This window comes from Siphateles boraxobius, unplaced genomic scaffold (genome assembly GCF_051911475.1).
Source record: "Siphateles boraxobius isolate OS27281-9 unplaced genomic scaffold, OSU_SipBor_1 9, whole genome shotgun sequence".
Lineage (NCBI taxonomy): Eukaryota > Metazoa > Chordata > Actinopteri > Cypriniformes > Leuciscidae > Siphateles > Siphateles boraxobius.
Window position 1 is genome coordinate 31,862,097 of NW_027509219.1, and position 20,981 is coordinate 31,883,077.

The 20,981-nt window shown below is 37.4% G+C and overlaps 1 protein-coding gene across 1 annotated transcript; it reads right to left on the minus strand.

The window, feature by feature from the left end:
* Nucleotides 1–49: 49 nt before the first annotated feature.
* Nucleotides 50–20,807, minus strand: abcd1 (ATP-binding cassette, sub-family D (ALD), member 1). Its single transcript, XM_077224005.1, has 10 exons — nt 18,767–20,807; nt 16,742–16,922; nt 15,790–15,932; nt 13,605–13,776; nt 12,811–12,905; nt 10,217–10,362; nt 6,494–6,639; nt 5,333–5,417; nt 4,543–4,668; nt 50–3,372 (listed from the first exon to the last, which is right to left on the minus strand). The coding sequence occupies exons 1-10, from the start codon at nt 19,685–19,687 to the stop codon at nt 3,099–3,101; spliced, it is 2,289 nt and encodes a 762-aa protein (XP_077080120.1). The 5' UTR covers nt 19,688–20,807; the 3' UTR covers nt 50–3,098.
* Between the last annotated feature and the right edge of the window lie 174 nt (nt 20,808–20,981).

Here is a 20,981-nt window from a genome sequence, read left to right on the forward strand (position 1 = left end):
CCTTTCTGAATGCATATGGTATAAAAGAAGACACATGAATGGAGAGAGGTTTTCAATAGGAAATGTTTTATTAGATTGCAGGGATACATTTTTTAATTCAGGCAAATGTGCAAAGGGTCCAAATTGAATCACATACATTGCAATGGCTTGTATCATAATCCTACCTAAAGAAAACACAATACAAAATAGTTTGCTTTAGAAAAGGTAAGATGTTAGCTTGAAATGAATTATTGCAATGAAAAGATAATCAAATCGTGGTTCGAGATACAAAATCATCTGTGCATTACGTGCAAAATCTCACATTATAAAATATTTTAGGAAGAAATACAGACATTATGAAATTCAATGTCATACAAATATTGTGGATAGATTTTTCTTTTGACTGGAAATTTCTTTTAAAGCAGTAATTAAATGTTACAAGTGTCAAACATGCGAAGTCAGCACGTGACAAGAGACAAAAGCACTTTGAAATGTTAACATAAAGGATTGAAATTCTAAGGACACTTTAGAGGTCTGGTTAATGTTCAGATTAACTCTAGCGGTCATCAACCTTCAATGAACACAAATACTCATTTCAGACGGCATCACCTCGGGCTGAATCAGAGCCATGGGCGCTTCTTCAGGCCCTGTGCTCAGACCAACAGATTCAAGCCCTTGTTTTTCATTTAGAAAAAATCGTATCAGATCTACAACTACCCTCGGGCTTTCTGTACAAAATTAGAGCATAAAAGTTGAATTATTAGAAAAACATTATCTCCTCCAATTGGCATAATTAGAGATCGAGGTTAAACTGATATCTGTCTTATGAAGATAAAAGACATTTAATTAGAATGGAAAATTTTCCTAGTAAGGTGCTTCTCGCTGATTGTTTAAAGAAAGAAAAAGCTACATTTTAAAATGAGAAATTTCTCATTGACCACATTTACATGCACATTAATATAATTTTTTGGATATTCCTATATACAGAAGTGGCCAAAAGTGATGTCCGGAGGGGATATTTATTTTTTATGACCATACAAGTTAGAGTAGTGTCTAACAAAAGTATTCGGCAAAAAAAGCAACAAAAAAATGCATAGGCAAACAAAAAGCTCACAGGCAAAAAAATGCATACATTGACTACAATATAATCAGTTATTAATATTTCGTTGGTTCTCTCTTGTTTTTTCATGTGTTCATAATTTCCTTGTATGACAGCCTGGCAAAAAAAAGAAAAAAAAGATGTCTGCACAATTTGGCATGTTTCATTGCGTTATCATATAAAAAAAATTACTTCAAGCACAACTGACCAATATGCTTGCAAAATCTTTAAAAATGTTTAAATAAAGGGAGAAGATATAACTTTTGGCCACTTCTGTACATGTACGCAGCTTAAGGGTGTATTCGCACCAGGAAAAGTCCGCTAGTCCACTTGCTTTGGTCCGGACCAAATACAATGTTGATTTTTTTGTTTTTGTTTGGTATGGTTTGCTTTCACACCGTCCTTTTTACAAGTGAACCAAAATTTGTAAACAAAACCAAACGTGTGCTAAGGTCATCCATTCATTGGACAGAAATACGACCCGTACCAGAGTTGGTTTGGAACCGGACCGAGACCAACTCTTCAGCTGGGTCTCGGTACGGTTGTTTGGTCCGCACCCGAGTGCGATTACTGTATTCACACCTGCCCAAAAGATCCGCACCAAACTTGAGTTCGGTTCAATCCAACCAAACATGACAGGTGTGAATACACCCGAAGTTACAGCAAACAGGTTTGCAAGGTTACATGACGCACACTGTACATATAATCAATCCTGATAATGATATGCATGTAGACTGTGGTCACTTTCTAAATATGAATTAGAATTGGAAGAAAGCAAAGACGTTTCCCATCTATACTGAGGACAAATTCGCCCTTTCTGATTGTGCATTAAAACATTGCACGGATTTGAGCTACAGCATTCATGGCGACTCCGTAGAAGTTTGACAAAACTACCGCTGAACTGATACAAAACAGCAGAGCCCAAACTCGACAGTCACCCTTTCCCTAAAGACACACACGCCGCCTGGGTCCCGCAGATTTCCAGAGAATTCTTCAGAGAACAGCGATAACGAGCATGAGGAACAGCTTTCATAGGTGCTTTCATCATCGACCGCACCTGGTGGAGTTGGCAGCTGTCTCCCACCCCCCAAAACACGAGTGCTACCTTCACACACACACACATACATACATAAACACACACACTCTAACCACACTGTCTTTGTACAGCTAACAAAAGCTTTGAAGTGTTCACTGTGCTTTTTCTGTCTGCATACTAGAGATGGGAATCTGATGCCGATTCTGATTCCTAAATGGTTGTGTAAATGATTCTTTGAGTAAGAAAGAATGGATAATGATTGTAAAAAAAATGTATTGCATGTGCAAATTTATCAGTCAACACTATTGCTGAGTGTTTTCAGTTTCTGGTTCAAACATACATGGCTGAATTAAACCAGTATTTCCACTTGCCAACATGTGGATCAGGAAGTCTAAGCTCTTAGTGACTGGAGGCGGGGCTAATTTGCATATTCCTTATTCTAAATATACTGTACTAAATTAAGCAAAGGTATAGACTCACACTCAAGCTATTTTAAGGCATGATGAAATTATTTTCACAGGAATTTTTTTTTAAAAATATGTAATTTTGATTATCAAAGATGAGTTTTAAGGGATACAATTATTGACTGCAGGGGGACTTTAATCATTTTCTGTCTGAGTGGCTTTTTAACTGAAAATGATTTTTTTAAATTAATCGAATCAGATCGAATTTTAATGTGAATCTTCTCTAAAAGAATCGTTCTGAATTTGCAAAAATTCTTGAATCAAATTGAAAACCTATGAATCGTGAATCAAATTGATTCACTATCTACCCAAAGATTCACAGCCTAACTTTAAAATGTTTCCCGTTGTGTTATTTCTTTAAAAACAATTAACTGGTTCTGATTAAGTTCTTTTAGACACACATTGTTAACTCTAACGTCTAAAGCATGTGTGGGTAGATATATGCACACAAAACACACACGCTCTCTCACACACACACGCTCACACCTGGCCTCGAATACATCCGTCATTTATCTTCAAATCACTCCATAAGATCTTTCCCTTTTCCACCTGCTACTACATCTCTGTCCTCCTCCTCCTCCTCATCCTCCACTTCCCCTGGGTTCGGCAGGCTGCTGTCCTCCCCCAGAATGCGGCACAGCTCAACCAGCCGCTGCTGCATCTTGGGAATTCCCGAGAGCTGGGTCTCGAGTCGGATCTTCTCGTCCTGCAGGGAAATACGCGTGGAGGCGTCCAACTTCTCAAAGCGCCAGCCGCCCTCGCCGTCAAACTGCAGCAGGTGGGAGTGGTACTTCCTGTAAGCAGAGGAAGTTCAGGTCAACGCGTGTAATTTGGATATAAAGTAACGCAGAGATGCTGGTAGAGAAACCTCTGGATGAAACAAAGTCTAAAGCTGTGCACTGTCCTCACATGGGCTTTTTTCCTAAATTCCTGGAAAGTTTTACAGCATTACGATTGCAAAACTGCTGTATTATACACTTCTAAAGTATAGTTATTATTTATTTTCTACAAAATCCTCTGAAGGCGTAATTTGTTTTTGATGACCATTTTCACCCATTCTCTTTATACTACCATACTTTTAAGAAGTCTATATGCAAATGACCTCTATTGTTATGACTTGCTAATATCTGGGTACTGGATTAATTCGCAGGGTGAACATGCTCAATATTTATTAATGTGATCAAAGTTGAATTTTCAACATCATTACTCCAGTCTTCTCTTCAGTGTCACATGATCCTGCAGAAATTATGCTGATTAGCTGCTCAAGAAACATTTCTGATTATTATCAGTGATGAAAACAAGTTGTGCTGCTTCATATTTTTTGTGGAAACCATGATACATTTTTTCAGGATTCTTTGGTGAACAGAAAGTTCAAAAGAATAACATCTGATACAGAAATCTTTTGTTACATTATAAATGTCTTTACTGTCACTTTTAATCAATTTAATGGATCCTTACTAATTAAAAGTATTAATTTCTTCCAAGCGATCTTATGTTGATGTGCTCATGGATGTGATAATCTCTTAAAAGATTCACTGATTCATAGGCAGAGAGCATTATTAGTTGGCTAGTTTTCTGATTGACTAAAAGAGCGTGAGCCGCTTCCCTGAATTTTTATCCCCTCTTTTTTTCCCCCTAGTGCAATCACAGAGACAGGTGTTTTCTCTCAGGACACCCATTTCTGATTTTATGCTGGGCATTCAGCACCTTTAACAACCCGTTATTGCAGCTTTGTTGGATAGTCTGGGGAGAGAGTTTTGTGTTGTGAATATAGATAATGTCTACACAGTACGTCAAAATTCTACTTCAAAAGAGCAAGAAAAATCCTGTTTTCCATCATATGACCACTTTAATCTGATGTGTTTATGATTCAACGCTTAGTTCCTGAATTAACATAAATATACTTTTTTTCCCCACAAGCAATAAAAGAACTGCTCTTCATTTTCATACGATTGAAAACCCACCAGAGAGAAGGACGGTGTGTGATAGAGAGAAGCGCAATCCCAGCATCCTTTGCAGCTTCAAAGATTTTGCCCTCAACGTCAATACTCACAGCACTCGTACACTCGTCTAGGAGGGCATATTGAGGCCTGTTAGAGATAAACCAGAGATTTATCAGCTTTAAACACACAAGTTGTTGGGGACTTTTTAAAAGACTTAAAAGCACTAGTTGGCAGTTGAATTGTTTAATGTTTTATATTCTGACTTGTTTTTGTTAATTTATTTCCCATTAATACATATCTGAGTGGTTCAACAATAATCTCCCCTAAAGCAGCTGCTTGCTTCAAATGCAAAGTGAGCTGTATAGATTACAAAAACACTAACTGAATCCAGTTAACCACTGATAACATTCAGTAATTAAATATTTATCAGTTCAGTGGCTTAAATGAAACCACGAGAAGCTTTCCTACATGTACTGTACCACAATTTAGCATCTTCAAAGTGTTATTTTTTCTTTCAGAAAGAGGAAGTCATTCTAACAATTATCTCAAGCAACTGAAAGATCATTACTGGGAAAATATCCCAATAATAGCCCTGATAACTTTGATTTAAATAGATGTTAGTCCAGGAATAAGTGTAGAGTAATAATTTGAAAATGAACATAAATGTGTTATATTTGATAAAATGTTTACCATCTACATTTCACAAGTCCATCAAACTGATTTTTGCAAAGATGTATAGAAAGGATCAGTCTCTATATTATTGAATCTGGATGTAAAGAGAGTAAAAATGTAAATATTTTCTGTGACGTACTTATGGTAAAACATCCTGGCCATGCCCATCCGCTGCTTCTCTCCTCCAGACAACACATCCTTCCAGTCGCTCAGTGCGTCCCAACCTGACAATATTTAATCATGTTTAAAGACTACTAATAATATATGTTTACAACCAATACAGTTTTGCTTCTTCAGTATTACTGAATCATTTACACATGCATTATTAATTACATTTATTAATATTTCATCTAAAAACATGTTAGTTCAACAGTTTACATCCAGTACAGTAAATGTGCTTGCTTTTATCTTGCAACACTGATGAAAATAAACATTCAAATATCAGTCTGTGTGCACCACTCATTCAAAATGAGTCTCTTATGCTCACCAAGACCAGCATTTTGTTTGATTAAAAATATAGTAAAAACCTAATATTATGAAATATTATTACATTTTAAAATAACGGTTTTCTATTTGAATTTATTTCCAAATGTCCTATTCTGTGATTCAAAGCGTAATTTTCAGCATTATTAATCCAGTCTTTAGTGTCACATGACTCTTCAAATGAAAACAATTCAAATATGCTGATTTGGTGCTCAGGAAATTACTTATTACCAATATTGAAATAAAAATGCTGATTCAGAGAACAGCGTTTATTTGAAATAGAAATCTTTTGTAACAAATATAGTAGTGGCCAAAAGTGATGTCCGGGGGGATTTATGTTTTTAATAGCCCTATAAGTTTGATTAAACCATCAATATAAGAGGAAAATATTAGATTTTTTTAATATATATATATATATATATTTCAAATATGAGGGAAGAACAAAACACTAAACTTGGTTAAGGTATTTATCTGACATTATTTTGACAAAAAAAGACTACAGCTACAGGTTTTTATTTTACAATGCAAAAATAAAATGCACAAAAAAAACAAAAAGCTCACAGGAAACAGCATACATTGACTACAACATAATCAGCTATTAATATTTCGGTGGTTCTCTCTTGTTTTTGCAATTATTCATAATTTATTTGTATGACATCTTATCCACACAATTTGGCATATTTCATTGCGTTATCACAAATAAAACAATTGACTCAAAGCACAACCACGAAATATGCTTATAATAATGTTTGAATAAAGAGTGAAGATGTCAATTTCCTAATGCCAAAATCCCTTTTGGCCTCTAAAATTCTCTCACCTCCCTCTCTCTCCAGGATGTAGCAGAGGTTCACAGTTTTGAGGATTTCCTCCAGCTGCAGGTCAGAAATGCTCTTCTCCTGCATCTCCTGAACAGAGTGAGGATAGATGACCTGATCTCTCAGCGTTCCCACAGACATATAAGGCCTGAAAAAATAAAAAATAAAAATAAAAATCCTGGCATTTAATCATTTAGTTATTTTTGTTATTGATGAGTTGTAATGAAACTTGAGTCCGAGTCAGTTTTTAGTGGATAAAATAGCCGGATTCATTTGATGAAAAGGTATTACTTCTGAATAACATTTATATTTCTCACTGTGTGTAATGATATTTTCGGAGTATGTCTTGTTTCATCTATCCATCCATCTATTCTCTGTTTCACATCCTGCATTAATGATTTTCATAAAACGAAGGCAAAATGGGTGAAGTGTTTCAAAATGTAGCCCACTCAAAAATCAATTGAGCATTAGGCACATCCTATAAAAAGCAGAACAAAGTCTTATCAAATCTTTTTTCTCATTAACAGTTCTAATGTAGATGTTCAGTGAAATGCAAGCAGGCCAAATGACAAACAGCTGCAGGTTTTAAATGATGTCGGACACATCCCGTTGTGTGATCATGAACGCGACGCGACGCTGTGCTCCTGTTGGGTTTGTAATGATGCCGACATGTAACGCAGTCACAGGAGCACCATATGTGCTGACTGCTTTTGGATTGTGCTCCTCGTTTTAATCAGCACGCTCATCAGCACTAATTAACCTGGCACGGCGTGGGAAATGGAAATAAACACATGCACACACACCCACGTCTCTGCCTTCTAATTGATCTTAATTCTTAAACAAAAATCCAGCAGACTGAGTCTTAGTACTGGGCCCTGAACCTGCACAAAGAGGAATCATCAGCCTTCTACAATCACATGCCAATTTATACACTACTGGCATTTACATAATATTCTGTATGCTTGATTAGATTTAGTCTCAAATCAGAGTACAAAAACAAAAAGAATTTTAAAGGTGTTTGGACGGCATATTGGTTTTAAACTGTGTAGTCATGCTTTTTGGCAAATTTGTAAAATAAATGTTTATCTAAAAGTAAACCCGAGGCTGAAGCTGCTACATTGGTTGTATGTGTGAACCCAAAGGTGGAGTAATTCATTTAAAAGGTAATATATTTAGCCAGATGTTAACTATCACATGACAAAGAGATCTGTGGTATCGGCAATTCGGCACGCAATTTTCAAGATTTGTAGTGTCTCCCGATACTGACATATCTTTTGCAGCTAAAGCTAGGTGAAACAACTATGAAAAACATCTACATTTTTCTGCCTGTTGATGATATGCAACATATCTAGCTATATTTACCAATTTGCTCCAAAATAGCCAGTTGTCAAATTATTATTACATTTTTAAATGTCATCCCCCTAATTCAGATTTTTATTAAATTATTAAATTATTGGATAATATGTTTTCCCCCACCAAGTGAACACAAGAATTTATTTTTAAATTTATGTATATATATTATATTATATATAAAAATATTTAATATAATACACATAAAAAAAAACATAACATTGATATAGGTTTTTATAATGAAATTATGCATTATATTGTCTACAGTGATAACACAAATGAATCATTGAATCAGAGTTTTGAATTGATTCACTGAAACTTTGCTACTTACTACTTTTAAATTAGAGCATTAGTAAAACTAACTAAATAGTCATCAGACATGAGAGAAGCATGGATTGCTCAACTTAATGGCAACTTGAAAAAGCATTAAAATTATCAAACATTGCTTCAATATACATATAATTTTAGGGTGTGCTGACACTTGTAGTTCAGTTCGCTTGGTCTGGACCAAAAAAAACATTTAGTCCTGGTCCAAACACCGCATTTTCAATTAGGCATTTTCAACACTGCACCTCTCACTCCACCCATTTGCATTAAGAGGTCCATTGTTAGACAACCAGTCGTACTATTGAATGGTCGTGCAACATTCTTTCATTTTCCCCTGAGACGAGAGAAATCTACTATTTACCTTTTTCACTTCCTCCTACAATGACGCAAAAATCGTCATTTGACGTCATTGTAGGAGGAAGTGTAAAAGGGGGGATTTCTGTATAGACTACAAGCACAAATTCCCACCCTTTCAAACCCGCCCATAGGGGGTTGTGCCTAATGCGCTAACAGAGCTATCACAGATCAGTGGGTGGGACTTCACTTGCAGATACTGAAAGCAATATCAGCCATCTTGTTTATAAGCTAAGCTAACAAGCGCTGTGGATATAGGAAGTTGCGACAATGACGGAAGAAACTAAACATGATATGGAAGTAGAGGATTTTGAAATTCTGCTGCTCGAATCCGCTGTTCGTGGCTATCTTTACGAGCCGCAATATAGTGAAGAGCAGCTGAGGCTGATGGAGGATCAGGAGGCGGCTGCCTGTCGCGGACAAGGAGCCCGGACTGGGTCGAGCTGAGGCGGGCTGCTGGTGCGTGTGCTCTCGCTGTGCGCTACGGACACAGATAGAGTCCGTCTGCTGCAGAGAATTTCAACGATCGCAATTTCTCCTGGACGAAATCTCTGAATCAGACGACCACACGGACGTTTGTGTTGTGATGTGAACCATCCTAGTTTCGCCTGACTGAACATCCAGGTATCATGCAATAATTCACCATATAGAAAGAAATACAAACGAGTAATTCACTAATGTTTGCCAATGTAACGGGGTTCGTTGTTGTGGGAAGAAGGAGGCTGGAACCGGCGAACATTTGAACGTTTTAATAGTAAAATAAACAAATACAAAACAAAAGTATAAGCCAGCTGAGCTGGCCACACACAACAGAAACAAAACATAAAATCAGGCCTGTTCCTTTTGTGCTTCCGCTCCTCCGTGAGAGATATGAGACCGCTGCACAGGTGTCATTCATTATCACTCGCGTCGTCCTCTCACGTCCCTCGCCCTCGTCCTGCTCGCCACAGCCAACTAACTAGACATTTTTTGTGAAATGAATTTCAAACTCATTTGGCAGCTAGCCTTCTTGTAGACGGAAGAGTGATTTCTCTGATGTTTGCGCTGTTCTGGATTAGTGGGAGTGGCTTGCGGAGCTGCATTGTGGGAGTTGTTGTCTTACATACAAATGCGCCCCAAAGTTATTTTCTGTCTTTTCTCGGTCAAGAGGGCACCAAATTCAAAATTTCTTTTACATTTCGACTACATATATAACCCACTTTCAATAAAGATTAATGTTGAAATGGGTGGAGTGACCCTTTAAGGCATAGGCATACGTTCACAAACTGATTGGTTGGCTTTTATTACATTATTTTGAGACAGAACTTACCGAACATCCAAAACAATGTTGTGTGCTGGGCTTAATGCGCTCGCTGTATGTGCATAGCCTACATGATGCTATTTTGACCAGCTGAGAACTCGTGAAGAGCTTATAAAATGTGTAAAGGAGTCAAACCAGGACCCACACCAGGGTTTGGATGGTAGTGTTCACACTTATTTAAATGAACCAGACAAACAGAGCAATCACACCAGGGTTTGTTTTAATTGAACCAAACATGGCAAGTGTGAACACACACCCTTATATAATGAACCCTAGCCCACTTAACTACCACATAGTCAAAAGCATATGCTGTAACTTCCCATCACGATTGAAGTACATATTTGAATTCACACTTTTTAGGTCATCGCGTGTAGTCTGTGTGTAGCTGTAGTACCTTTGAGGTATGTAAAACATGTGCTCGGGTGAAGGTTTGTAGAGCACTCCACTGTAGACGGGCCAGAGGCCGCTCAGGATTCTGAACAGAGAGCTTTTTCCACAACCGTTGGGGCCTGTGATCAGCAGATGCATGCCTTCCTCAACCTGGAGAGAAAGACCCAACATCCCCCAACATGTTAAAAAATACACACAAACATACATGCAGCAGATCCCAGAACACCCCCACAGAGAGAGAGAGAGAGAGAGATACACAGAGGGACAAACCACGGGAAACAGCTAAATGTGTTTACAAATTCAGCAAAGCCACAGGGTTAAAAGGAGCAACTGTGATGGGAAACGCTTGATGGTTTTCAAAGGCTCTCTCTACAACACAGCATACCGAGAAAAACAGATCGCTCCCTCTCTGCACCCTGTCATTATGTTAAAGCCCTCCATTCACCAGACACACATAAATGTACCAGCGCAGCATCCAGCTAGCGCGTCAATTACTATTAAAAGACCTTCAACACAACACCAAACCAATGTGAATCATCTGGGTTCAAAACATCTGGAAGCGGTGTTAATGATATTTCTAAGTATAGAGACGAGCTGTGTTGAGTGACTTCAGCTTATTTTGACGGCTGTCTGGCAGTGAAGAGCAGATTTAACCGGATTTAATCTTAAAGGAACAGCCGAGTTCATCCAAAAATGTAACAACCTTAAAGCAACATCAGATTATATCTGGCCTCCGTGAGAGGTTTCATCTATCACATCATTGTCTACTGTGTTTCTTCCTTTTGGCTTGCAGTAGGCGGTCTGCTTTTGGCTGAGAAAGCATTGTTGGTAACATGAATTGTGTCATGAGCACACCGCATGACTGGGACATCATGGCCATGAGAGGGTATTAGCACCATGCCGCCCCTGCAAATCGAGGCGCTGTCGTGGAAACCCTAAGAGCACACCAACGCGCGACCGGAAAATAATCAGCACATTGTCCGGGCCAGACCAGAGGGGGGTCACACTGTGGTACCCATGAGCCATGTTTTAGAATTTAGAAGGAAGCATGAATTAATCATAAGGAGCAGATACTCAATCTATAGTCAAAAAATAGCTTTTAAAGAATTCTGGTGCATGAAGCATGAACTGCATTCATAACTAGTGCATCTAAGACTCGTTTAATGAAATAATTCCCACTTAAATAGTCAATTAAACAATGATTGCCATACACTAATAATTCAGTACACTGATGGAAATTTCATGCAAAATTTCCCCCCGATTCACAACAGGTGAATACACACAATCACATAAATTTTTTCATAAATACTCATTCTAATATTGATGAAAGAAATTATCGATAAATTCTATATTCTATTGAAATTGTATAGAATTCTAATAAAACAAAAATTCTAATAAAAATTTGAATAACAGTGTAAAAATATGTGTGTGTGTGTGTGTGTATATATATATATATATATATATATATATGTGTGTGTGTGTGTGTGTGTGTGTGTGTAAATATTATATACATATATTTTAAACATAAAAAGAATCAGACCCAATTTACCATTAATATTTTCAAAAATAATCCTTCATTTTGGAATGATGTACTAAAAGATGTTGTTTTGTATGCGTTGCTGAACTGCCATGCAATGCTTCTAAAATTACTTTAAACAATTTTTTATACTTCTTTTATAATATCATTCATGGATTTTATGCATATTTCTTCATATTAATGGAGCATGGAATATTTTTATTTTTTCCACAGAAAATTTAAATCCAGATGTCTACAAAACTGCAAAAAAAGCTAAAAGGTGCTTTAAAAATGGTAAGAAAATGTGACCAGTTAAAGCATCTTGTATAAATTTCCCTTAAATATTAACCAAAATGCTTGATCTAAAAAAAAAACCACCCACACATGTCCACGTTGTCAGACAACTATCGACATATCAGCTCTACAGGTGTTATCTAAAACATGTGCATAATAAACAGCGGTGCTGAGAACATATCAAATGAATATCTGCAAGACTGGGACATATTTTGCTAAACTTATCTTGCTAGCTTTAAAGTTTACGGCTTTTAATCCTGTCAATATGTTTTGAGCTGCACAGAATAACTGACTATATCTGTCACCAGAGCACAGGCGGGGAAAACTAATTCAAATATTCCATAAAGATAAGCTAATGTGAGCAAAACTGACAGTAAGAGTGAATGACCAAAATACATACAAATTCTCTATGGGGATCTCATAATAATCTCAACCTAAACCCACTTTAAACTGTCAAAGGTCAGACACTGATTAGCAATGCTGTATTATCAGTGAAGCACTCACAGAACTGGGCCAGAGAAATAAGAACAGATAACAGCCTCATTGACATATTCACACTTCACTTGCACATAAATCCTGCATGTTGCATCAAACCATGGACTAATTTACAAGATATTGCAGCATAGAGTAAGAAATAATTGAATATACTGTACAGTCTTCTTAGCTGGAAAATGGAAAACGGTTTTAGTTGGTTGTAACAAGTATGCAATCCCGCATGCTCATTTTACACTGGTAAAATTACAATATGTATTAAAATAACTAAAGGAGGTTATAAGATTGGAAGTTACCTGGATGTTCAGGCTGGAAACCACCACATCCCCTGTAGGAGTTATTATTGGCAGGTTTTCACATTTGATACCCTGTTCCACATCAATCACCTGACCTAAACAAATGCACACAAACAAGCCTTCATGTAAACGACTATGTTTAGCATGGAATATGTAAACGCACCAATAACGACGTACTGCTCAAAACATACTTAATATAGACTACCGTAGAAAAGTTTGGGGTCGGTAATATTTTTAAAACGTTGTTTAAAGAAGTCTCTTATGCTCACCAAAACTGCACTTATTTGATTGAAAATACAGTAAAAACAGTTATATATTTAAACCTTTCAACGGTAGTGTACATTAATAAAGGATGCAGCTGTAACTGTGTAAACCATAGTATCCTATTGTTGTGACATGACCTCATTTAATTCAGCAGTTTTTCCATTGAAAATAAAAAGTTTTATTTTGCATTTGAATCCAATTTTCAGCGAAAAAGTGTTCACTTTTGAAAACCCAATCAAATAATGAACAAGAGATCAAATCAAAATCATGGTTTATATTGCTTCCAGTTCATTTACTAAACCATAAATGGGGTCAAGTCGAGCACATTGCATTCTAGGATATAATATTTCAAGCAGTATGCACTGACTGTATAAGATTACATTTTGTAGTAAGATCATCTGCAAATTCCAAGCATATAGGAAATTAATGTGCAAATTATACATACTGCATAATACTTTTTAGATGGTATGCTATTCCGAAAATGTTAAATACTACACAACTTAAAGAGATGAGACTAAAGTTGATCAAACCTCGTATCTGCAGCGGTCCCTCCACTCTCATGCCATGTGTCACCATCTGAGTTTCTCCCGTCTCTTCTGGCTTCACCTCTGTGGCCGAACGGCGGTACACCCCGACACGCACTTCCTCAAACACCTCAAACATCTCATACACACGAGCGGTATATCCAGCCAGTTCTGTGACCTGTGATGGGATGATATAATTTTTTTTAGCAACATTCACACATGAAACTCTATATAGGCAACGCCTTTGACTGAAGTAACTAGTCTGAAAATGGCAGAGAATTATTTATTTGGAGCTGGATGCACAATGTTTAAGTTTGCTACATTCACATGACGAAAGATGATAGAAGATCAATTGATGCACACTAGTTTTATTTAGTAGATTTTAGATTTAGGTGCCCCTAAAAGTCACATTCAAAAAGAAAACACTGGTTGGTTATATAAAATGGTTAATGGGTTTTTTCTTGTTTATTGTTTTAAAGCACCCCTATTATGCTTTTTCAGATATTACCTTTCATGTGGTATGTAATATAGCTGTTTCTGAATGTAAAAAGTCTGCATCTGCAAAGATATAAAATCAAAGTGCAGGATAAATTGAGTTAATTGTCTCCCAAAAGAAAGAATCGATTCTGAACTGCCTGAAATGAGTCGTCAGTAATTCCAGTCTTACTTCCTGCACAAAACTATGTAGGTTGTTTGTAACAAATTTGCATAATGCCAGTCAATATTGGCTTTAGCATCGGAGGAACCTTTTCATAGTTCCTAGAACTATTGACAGAAGTTCCCGTTTTTTGGCGCATTCGCACCGCAGGAACTATGAATGATTTTAGTTCTAGGAACTCTTTTGGAGAAACTAATTTAGCTCCTACTTCAGAGTAGGGTCTAAACCAGCAATATAGGAACTATCCGTGACGTAAGTGTATGCTGATTGGCCGAACGCACGCGAAACACCATCACCCGCCATTTTTAAAAAGGCTGTGTAAACACACCGATTATAGCCAATATATTTTCTCCAGAAACGAACTCTACGAACATGGAAAACAGTGATAAATGGGCCTCTTAACCTTTACGCTGAGGAGAAAATCCAACACGACTTTAAGGGGACCAAGCCAAATATGATCATATATTTCTGCTCAGCTAGCAACACTGGACATCAACCACACGGCATACGCTAATAACGTTTCATTATTGTCCACTTTCTGTGGATAACAGTTCTATCTAATAATATATTAGACTGTTGGTCAGATCGTAAACTAATGAACACGGAGAATGCGAGCGCTGTTTGCTCAGGCTCTGGTGTTCTCAGCGCCGACAAAATAAAGGTCACAACAACAAGCGCAGCTTACGTCACTTCAGAGTTCCTACTGGCAGTGCAAGTGCAACCAGAAAACATTCCTAGGGGAACCATTAGTTCTCGGGGAACCAGCCTGGTGGTTAGAACTATCCCGTGCGAAAACCCCTTATGGTCTTCACTTGCTGCTGGACAACAATGTCTAATTTGACCCATAAACACTGTAGTTGTAGCTAAGACTGGAATAGTTTGGTTTGTGTTGTCAACATGTGATGAAGATGCTGTTTTTTGGGCTGCAGAAGCAAACCCACAAGGCATGCACTCCCAAACGATGAGGACTAAATTCAACACCATCATTACTGTTCACTGTATCTCAGTGTATCAAGGGCTGAGGAAGCCTCCAAAGATGAAATTAAGAAATAGTAATGGCTGTTTGGTTTCCGACACACTCTGTAAGCCACAGACTGGGCCATCTGACCAATCAGAGCAGAGTAGGCTCTCAGAAAGGAGGGGTTTAGAGAGACCAAATACTTGAACAAACCAATTCAGACACTGGGAGAAAAAAGGTGATGCTGCAATGTATATTATGAGAAAATGAAAGTGTTTTTGACTTTGTATGAATGTAAACCTACTGTAGCAGACCTCCAAAACAAAATTAGAAACAGTTAAAAAATAGGATTTGCATAATTTGAATCCAATTTTGGGCACTTTAAAGCGGCACTTTAGGGACACATTAAAATAAGACGGAATAAGCCATTTTCTTGTAAGTTTTTGTTCATATCGAAGTGCATATTTATAGTTTCTGCTTAGCTTGTTCTTTTGCAAACAAAATTGTTTTTTTCTTTACTGTTATCTTGATGTAAAAGTGCCTACTGGAAGGTTGGTATGTGAAATGCATCTCACCTCTTTGTAGGAGACCATGATCCTCTCCACAGCGTCAGCCGCAGCGTTCAGAAGGTTCCGGGCCGTTGTGAAAGCCTGTGTGCGGTCACTCACCAAGTCCTCCTCCTTCATCACCAGGGCTGCCTGTTTCACATCCTCTGAATCTGAATGGACGTCACAAGAACACGAGCATGAGAAAAATATCAAAAGCAATAGGGGTGAGAGGAGCAAACATGTCTATCACATTTTAGGGACCTTGTTTTGAGGTTCTGTGGAGAGGACATTAACATATAGAAGTCTTAACACAGCAGTTTGGGGTCAGTAAAAAAATTTGAAAGAAATAAATACTTAGACACATTAAATTGACCAGAGTGACAGTAAAGATGTTTATAATGTTACAAAAGCTTCAAATTGCTGTTCTTTTGAATATCTATTTATCAAAAAAATCCTTTAAAAAGATGGATCATGGTTTCTACAAATAAATTCAGCAACACAACTGTTTTCAACATTGATAATAATCAGTAATATTCCTTGCAGCAAATCAGCATATTAGAATGATTTCTGAAGGATCATGTGAAATTGAAGACTGGAGTAATGATGCTGAAAATTCAGTAAGGGATCACAGGAATAAATAAAATTTTAAAATACAAATCTATTTTTTAAAATTGTAATAATATTTTGCAATATTACTGTTTTTACTGTATTTCTGATGATCAAATAAATGCAACCTTGGTGAGCATAAAATACTTTTCAAAAACATTCAGAAACTAACCTTACCAAACCAAACTTTTGAATGCACACTTCAGGGACAAAAACAAAAAGGTACTAAAGTGTCCACTTCAAGAAAACCATATCAACACACGCTCGATGTTCAAGGAAGTTTTGGATTGAAACAATCACAGAGCCAAAAGGTCTGAGACAGAGAACAGAGGAGAACAGGGACTATAGATAATCATCATAATTTAATCCATACCATATTTAGAGTATCCGGTGGCAGTGATGATAGGCACAGCGACCATGACCAGGCCTGATGCGCTCCAGAGATATTTCATCAGGAACTGTTCCAGCATGACATACCACAGCCTCTTGAACAGGATCAGGTTAATCTGCTCGGACAGCGCCGTGTAGCTCCGCTGCAGCTGAAACATCTCGATCTGCGCAGGGCAGACACGCAGGCACGCATACACACACGCAGGCATGCATACACGCAGATACACAGGCAACAAGATAACATTAAGCTGGTTTCCAATTATAAAGTGACTCAGGCTTTCTGAATCATGATAATGTCATTTCATAATTTGTTACTGTTAGTACGAATAAGAAACGTGTATTTTTAAGCGTAAAATCAGAGCACATTAAAACCATCATGAAGGTAAATTATGATGATTATCTGCAGTCCGTGTTCTGTGTGAGTGAGAGTCTGGGGTCAAAGTGGAGCATACAGACTTTTGCCCTAATTCCAGGGCCTTCTTTGTATTCTGGCCACATGACCCCTCTCTATGAACACTTTCTCTGGCCATATGACTGTGAAGTTCAGGAACATTTCCAATTGCAAGCATGGGGCACTATTTGTTTAGCTGGGATATTTGCTTTGTCATTGAGACACAGCCACAAAATGACCTCAAATACTCGTTTTACAGTCTTAAAGGGATAGGTCACCCATAAATGAAAATGCTGTCATCATTTAATGCTCACCCTCATTACATCTCAAACCTGAAGGACTTTTTCTTCCATAGTAGAAAAAAAAAAAAAAATTAAGAATGAAATTTTAAGAATCGTACCTTTCCTAAACATAGAGACACCAACCTCGTGGGTCGTTAAGAATTTTTTTATGTCTTTAAAAGAAGTCTATTATATACGGAGCCCGTTTCTCGTGCGCACGCGAAAGTTTCTTGTGAGCATCTGAAAGTCTGTATATTTTTATTTTTGCAAAGGTCCCTTTAGGGGCTCCGTAATTATGCTTGTATAATAGCATAATTACAGAGCCCCTAAGGGGACCTTTAAGTGGGGGAAAAAAGTGATAAATGGTAATATCGGAAACATTGTTATAATTTAAAATTACTTTTCTTTTTTTAAATGTAATTATTTCCTGTGAGGCAAAGCTGAATTATCAGCATCATTACTCCAGTCTTCAGTGTCACATGATCCTTCAGAAATCATTCTAAAATGCTGATTTGCTGCTCAAGAAACATTTCTTATTATTATCAATGTTGAAAACAGTTGTGTAGCTTAATATTTCTGTGGAACCCATGATAATTTTTTTAGGTTTCTTTTGATGAATATAGTTCAAAAGAACAGAATTAATTTGAAATAGACATTTTGGAACATTATAAATGGCTTTACTGTCACTTTTGATTAATTTAAGCATCCTTGCTGAATAAAAGTATTATTTTCTTTCAAAAACGGTAGTGTATGTATTTAAAAATAAAATAATTCGCTTTTATATTTTCAGTGTACTAAAGTAAAAAAAAAGTGATTAAAATTGTAAGGCACTTTTTACAATAAATGCTGTTCTACAAAACAAAAAGTGCTCTACGAAAAACCCTGGTATAGCCTACAAGCCAATTATATTAATATAAAAATATTATATATCATTATATTATTAAGACAATAATATCACATTTGTTAAATCTGTTAAAAAATATATATATCAATTGATTTAAACATATTTAATTGTACAAAATACATTAATTTTTTTTTATTGTGGCCCCCAGTTTTAAAATCCCTGTCATAACAAAAACAGGCCATATGTCTCATGTGCAATATTACAAATATTTTAAAGTTATTCACTGAAAAACTTCACTTTTTGGTTCTTTCTGGAGCTTGATTGCGGCTGGTCACTGTCGGTTTTCATGCTATGAAAAAGAACAGTGTGAACATGCTCCATTCATACATCTCCATTTGCATTCCTCGGAAGAAAGAAAGTCATACAGATTCGGAAACACATGAGGGTGAGCAAATGATGACAGAAAACCAACCCAAGGGAATATTTTCTTACCTTATGTCCTCCATAGAAGGCAATCTCCTCTGAATTGGCGATGATGCGAGAATGCATGTATCTAAGGTCGCCTTTCCTCCTGGCTTCCTCGGCCACAAGTTTACCAAAGCGTGGAGAGAACATTCTCAGAACCTTGGCAGTAAGTGCCACCACGATGCCAGCTATGGCGGTGGGCCAAGTGGTGTTGGCACCTTTCGACTCACCTATTTTAATGAGCGTGTAAAAGGTCAACAATACGTCGAGAATAGGTTTGGTCAGGTTAGAGTACAGATGAGCCACAGAGGCAGCAAACATCACCACATCTTCAGTCAAGGACTGATCAGGGTTTGCCAACCTGCCGTCCATGTTGCTGACACGGTAGTATGTCTGATCGTTGAAATACAGCATATAGGCATGGGTGACCAGCCGGGTGCGGAAGGCTAGGGTGAGCTGACCCTCCAGGTAACGGATGGCACTGTTCACAAACGTGGCCGGAATGGCGATGAGCAGCCACTTGGTTAACTCCACCACAAACGCCCTGGGGTCTTTCTTCACAATGGTTTTCACTATTTGCCCATCCAAACTGGCTACATAGATGGAGAGAAAGGTGCGTGAAATGAGGGCTAGAGAGTGGAAACCGAGCAGTCCAAGTTCTTTGCAGAAAAGCCGAGGAAAGAGGATTTTCAGGAGACGAATCAACCTCTCAAAGAATTCACGGTTCACAGCCGGGGAGCTTTTCTTTTTCCTCGAGGCTTCCACTTGAGGTTCTCCATTGGAGGTAACCAGGTCAGTACCCTTAACCTGTTTACTAGTTCTTCCTTTCAGCCTGCCATATACGTAAGGGGAAAGTTTCTTCGCCCCATACAGCGCAACAACAAGGAGAATGGTCTTTTTCACAAGGGGGTTTTTCAGCTGGGAGGGAAGCTTTGAGTACACAGACATTTTGCTTGTAGCTTATCAATACTGAGAGGTTATTGAAAGGCGGGTGGCTAACGTACACAGCTATATGGTTATCTATTCATGTAAACTAATATAAATGTGATTTCAGCAAATTGACAGCATGTCAAACTAAAGCTCTATTGGAAATCTCAGTTTCTGAGACAGAAATTAAATTAAATGGAGAAAAGTGGAAACTTGTGTGTAATTCTATTCTTCTCGCTTTCTTTTTTTTATTGACAATTTTTATAGATTATCATACAACATAAAGCATAATTATGTTCTTAAGACCCTGCAATCTTGCTCCTATTTGAGTGAGAAGATAAACTCAAATATTTCTCATTCTAACAAACAAACTGAGTTATGCCATACACATGAATGTCAATAAACTCTATAGACTACTCTTACTGTATGTCAATAATTCTATCATTTGAATCTATATTTGTTTAAAGCTAAGGAGTTTTTAAAGTAACTTAACACATAACGTTAAATGTCTACTTAACGTTAAATGTCATGACTCATGACTGACATCTCCGCTGAGGAACTTCTCTGGGAAATGTTGTTTACAGGATAAAAAATAAAGTTAAATGTAAATATTTTGCGAGTGAGAATGGGAAAATACTTAAAGTGGTAACTTATCTGGCAAACAACATGTCCTGGCTTCAGAGGTAGTTCAAATGACAGCTAGCAAGACAAGCTAATAAACTCAGTGTACTAAACGCAACAGCAGTGCGACACTAAAACACAACACAGTAAGTCGACTATAAACAATATTTAAACGTTTAAATTTCCGCTATATTTAATCAAACAGCATGTAAATGTCAAATAAGTGTCGTTTAAGTTGCGCTGCTAGCGCTGCTGGCTAATATTCACTTTACTTCAACTTCCTCCGTCCAACTTTCCGTCTGTTTTGATCATCCACGTAAAGGTCATTTTCACTGCAGATCTGATATAAGACTGGCCATAATCGTGATGAGCACATGCGGTCCCTGTCATTTAACTCATCCAACGGTCCGAATGCAGAATAAAAGCCACCGGTGTGTGTTTGAGAGCAGGCGTAAATCCATCAACCTCACCGGGACTCAGGGTCAGTAGAATCTCAGTGAAATGCGCCGATAGGTGGAGTAAACGCAGGCGTTACTCATGCCACACTATACAAAGTCACACACGACTGGTGTTTTCATAATCACTGGCGTCCTTCCAGATTATTGCGCTGTTAGTTTTACTGCTGCAAGATACAGTATATTGTTTTTGTAGTATCTATCTATGTGGTATTTTTGATTACAGTTGTACAGTTTGA